Genomic DNA, 4758 nt, shown 5'->3' with positions numbered 1-4758 from the left:
TCAAATTGCTGGTTCATATTGAGACTGTGACCCACCTTTACAACCATGCTACCACCCAGGCATTTATAACACAAGCTGTATTTGTGCTTTTGATTCTTCTCCCCTATGTGCAGCAAGTTGCATTCATTTTCTTGACTTTCGTCTTATTGTTTCAAGCCCAGCTCCCCAATCTATCCGCATCCATCTGAACTGTATTCCTATCCCCTAAAGTACTTGCACTTCATTCCAGTTTCACATCATCTGGAGATTTCCCTGTATATTCTTTCATCCAAAAAATTGATTACACCAATTAGTAAATAAAACTCTTTAATTCTTCATTATCTTGCAATTGATGGGATATATTTTAGATGGTTCAAAGACACTAAAATTGATGCATGAAACATTACTTTCCCACTTCAACAGTGTCAACACAAAATCATAAAAGCCAAGTCTTTGACATTACAAAGTTACAGAATTAACCCACCACCTTCATTTTTAATATGGAGGATTCACACAATCCTATGAAAAAACTCATGTCATGTGTAAATTAGAAAACAAAAATATGAGAGAAGGAAAGTCATGAAAGAAAGATGGACATGTTGTTCTTGGAGCGGATCAGCCTGTGGAGCAGTTTCCTAAGGGCAGATTGTATCTCCCTGTTCCTCATGCTGTAGATGACTGGATTCATCAATGGAGGCACCATACAATACAGAACAGCTGCCAGGAGATCCAGAGGTGACGGGGAGTCAGAGACGGGCTTCGTGTAGGCAATGCTGGTAGTGGAAAGAAACAGGGAGACCACGATAAGGTGAGGAATGCAGGTGGAGAAGGCTTTCTGCCTGCCCTGCTCCGAGGGGATGCTCCACACTGCGGTGAAGATCTGAACATACGACACAATGATGAAAACAAAACAGCCTAAAGCAAGAAACACACTGAAGGCAACAGCTGCCAGCCCCCTGCGGTATGTGCCAGGACTGGAGAGCTTGAGCAGCTGGGGCACTTCACAGAAGAACTGGTTGATGACATTTGAGTGGCAGAAGGGGAGACTAAAGGTGTTCCCAGTGTGCAGTGCAGAGTTGATGGCACCAGCAGCCCAAGCACCTGCAGCCATCTGGACGCAAGCTCTCCTGTTCATTACTACCTCATAATGCAGTGGCTTGCAGATGGCAACGTACCGGTCATATGCCATGATGGTGAGGAAGGCAAGATCAGCTGCACAAAAGAGGAAGAAGAGAAAGACCTGGGCCACACATCCAGCATAGGAAATTGTCCTGGTGTTTAAGAGAGAATTGGCCATGGATTTGGGGACAATGACAGAGATGGATCCAAGGTCAAGGATGGACAAATTTGCCAAAAAGTAGTACATGGGGCTGTGGAGGTGGTGGTCCGTAGTTATAACAGTGATGACAAGGAGGTTCCCCACCAGAGCTGCCAGGTACGCTAAGAGAAAGATGACAAAGTGTAAGATCTGCAGCTCCCGAGTGTCTGAGAAGCCCAGGAGGAGGAACTCGGTTACAGTGGTCCAGTTGGGCATCTTCCCTCCCAGGGCACCGTGCAAGTCCTGGGTATAATAGAAGAAGGGCAGTGGTAAGGAAGAGAGTAATAAACTCAGTGGCTTTGATATTCCCATCAATAATGTGTCTAAATTTCATACTAAGAATGAAAATATTCCATTTTTTGCCTCATGGAAAATGTGATATTAATAAATTATTTATCCCTGGCAATAATACCCTACATAAAATAAAATATATTGATATTCCATTTAGAAAGTGAAGAAAATGTTATCCCTGCCACAACTCCGGATTTTAATGTTTTTATTTTTTTTATTTAAATCCCAAAGTCTATAATTTATCCATCTCACCTAGAAAATGCATGCTGGAAACAAATACATACGAAATAAAAGATTTATAAAATTTGACTTCCTTAGAGGTCCTATTCCCACCCCACCTTCCACCCCACTCCCAATAAGCTGTATAACTTTATCTGAATTAACAGCAAAAACATTGAATATGTCTTCATTCACTCTTGTAGCTTTGAATCTATTATACATAAGATGCAGTATGATTTGTGTAGCCAGGTTTTCCAACTTTAATGTTTTTAATTGTCCTCTGCATCTTACTAACACAGGACACTTCACTGATGCGGAAAACTTACTGAAATCGTTTTTGTGGAAATGTCCTGATCTTCTGTCACATGCAGGCTTCCCCTGCCGAGATCCGTTGCTCTTGTCCAGTTGATCTCTCAGCTCTCCTCTGCACCAACCACTAGTCTAGATCCCCAAAAGCACAGCTAACTCAAATGTCTTTTTCTGCTCCTTATGTCACTGAACGACTGGAGTAAATCCAACCAGGTTTCTGTGTGTGCAGCTGACCTCAACCCTGCCTTGTAGAAAACGGGTGAAGCAATACAGCAATTTTGCAGTTGTTTTCTTCCAAAGGCTCCTGGGACTCGTTCCCTGGAGTCCTGCACAGCTCAGAAGGAAAAGCCCAGATGTAAACAGTCCAAGCTGTACAGATGTTAGCAGAACAGCACAGCTGTGCTCTGGTTTAATCTCCCTCACAACACAAGTCATGGGATCTCTGAGAAGGCCCTGAGCTTTTCTATCTGGCTTTGCTGTGCCAGTTAGCTAGATTGGGCACCTTAGGATGCAGGGAGGCACCAAGTTGCAATTCGGTTAGTTCCTACGTAGTGTTGCATGAGAACATAACATGAGAATAAAAGTCAGGTTTGTAAGGTGCAAAAATTTTTTTTTCAATATAATGAATATATTCCATAACTCAGACAAACAAGCTCCATTGCAAGGCATCACATTGACAACACATGCTACCCACAAGAGGTCACTGGGGGTGCGTATAGCGTGTGGCATTGGCAATGCATAGGGGGTGTACGTGGGAGCATGTGCACCCCCTGAGATTGCTGGTGTCCCCCCTGAAAGAAGCACCGCCGGTGCCTGTGGGCAGTTGTCACTTCCCAGTACCCCCTTCCCCACCGCCCTGACTGCCAACACTGCTGACAGTATCTGTGGACAATCGCTGATTGCCTCTGGCCACTGCAACGTGGCTGGTGGTGTCTGCGGGTGGTCGACGACCACCGGTCACCACTTGCCACTGCCCCCGCCGCTGACACTACCACAGCTACCTGCAGGAGCTCCCCATTCGCTGCCACCACAGCCACCTGCAGGCAGTTGCTGTTCCCCCCCAGCTTCCAGGGGGCACGTGGCATTCATGGCATGTGACATTTGCACCAGGCTAGGTGTGTCTATACAAGATGCTAGGTTGCTGTAGCGATGAGCTACAGCTATGTCGTTCATCTCTGTGGCAATGTAGCATTGGTGGGCACTAACCATGATGCCACCACTACTGTACAGTAGCAATGACCTCCTGAGCATTACTTCATTGCTACTGTGCAGTAGGGTTTGAACTGTCCCATGCACCTTCGGCACGGCACAGTCCTGGCGGGTACTGTGCATTCATTTAGTTCTTGTTAAAGCAAGTACTAAATGACTTCACAGTAAAAGCTGCTCAGTGGGGCGGATGTGTAGCTGACTGCGCACACTGCATCCTGCATGCAGGGTGGGTCAATGAGCCCAATCCAGGCAAACCCCCAGTCTAGTACACAGGGCTCGCCTGGCACAGGTGCCACATGAAGCATACATCCCCGTGCAGCCTCATGCCATGTACAGCCCATGCCAGGCAGGCTCCACAAGGAGCATCAAGGGATCAGAGACTCGTTCATGGACCTGATTTCTCTTGATTTGAACCTGCCAGATGCCAGAGCCTGATATGACAACATGCATCTCGTTCCTTCAGCATCCATGCTAACTTAGTGTACTAGCAGCTCCCACTTGGGAAAGTGGTTGGTTGGAGTCCAGCAGCTAGAAGATTTATGGTGTTAGGAATTTGCTGTCTTCATGGATATTCCCATGGCCAAAAACAATGATCCCATCATGGGAGGAATTTAAAAATATCAACCTTTCCCTTTCCCCAAATTGGGATTTATTTTTATTTTTTTCATGAACCAAACAGTCCCAAAATATTTCATTTTGACCTTATCAGTTTTGTATGGAGTTCATCACATCAGTTGACAATCTAGGGCCATGAAGCCATTGTATCCACCCTGTAGAGGAAGGTCTTTTGGTAACAGGGGCCTTCTCTGACTCTGCGCGGTGCTGTACTGCAGCTGGGCAGCAAAAAGGAGCAGCACTGACGAAAAGTGGTAGTAGTCACCTGGTTTTGGTATCAGCCTAGTTTTCACATCAGGTGGGCCATTCTGGCTTAAAAGTGGAAAAAGTTGGTGATCTCCTGCCTTATCATATTGATGTGTCCATTACATAGAGTTACACTGATATCCCATGAGCCCTTCTTGCAACCTTCAAGAAAAAAATGACTTTGTCTTCCCAATGTGGAAGCCATCACTTTCTGATGGCATCCCTGATTGGGAATCTCCTTGATATCACAATTATAATTCTTGACCACCACCCTCACAGCCCCATGCACTTCTTCCTGATAAATTTTCTATCCCAGACCTCAGAATTATCTCTGTCACCATCTCAGTATCCTTAGCTAATTCTCTGCTGAACACCAGATCCATGGTCTATGCTGGATATGTTGTCCAAGTCCTTTTCTTTTTGTTCTTCTTTGAAGCTGACTTCCCTTTCCTCCCCATCATGGCATATAATCGGTACACTGTCATCTGCAAAACACTGCACTACGAGACAATCATGGACAGGAGAGCTTGCAGATAAATGGCAGCCAGTGCATGGATCTGTGGTTTTCTATA

General features: G+C 45.4%; 1 protein-coding gene across 1 annotated transcript; it reads right to left on the bottom strand.

Moving 5' to 3' along the window:
• Positions 1-317: 317 nt before the first annotated feature.
• On the bottom strand, positions 318-1174 carry LOC132251664 (olfactory receptor 14C36-like). The gene has a single exon (XM_059731617.1). It carries the CDS (start codon positions 1166-1168, stop codon positions 557-559), a length of 612 nt encoding a protein of 203 aa, XP_059587600.1. The 5' UTR covers positions 1169-1174; the 3' UTR covers positions 318-556.
• Positions 1175-4758: the final 3584 nt, after the last annotated feature.

This window comes from Alligator mississippiensis, chromosome 7, assembly GCF_030867095.1.
Source record: "Alligator mississippiensis isolate rAllMis1 chromosome 7, rAllMis1, whole genome shotgun sequence".
In the NCBI taxonomy this organism is placed as follows: Eukaryota; Metazoa; Chordata; order Crocodylia; family Alligatoridae; genus Alligator; species Alligator mississippiensis.
This window is presented reverse-complemented; position numbering and strand designations above follow the sequence as displayed.

Coding starts and splice junctions, on each gene's coding strand:
- LOC132251664 (XM_059731617.1), bottom strand. CDS start 1,168: ATGGCATATGACCGGTACGTTGCCATCTGCAAGCCACTGCATTATGAG.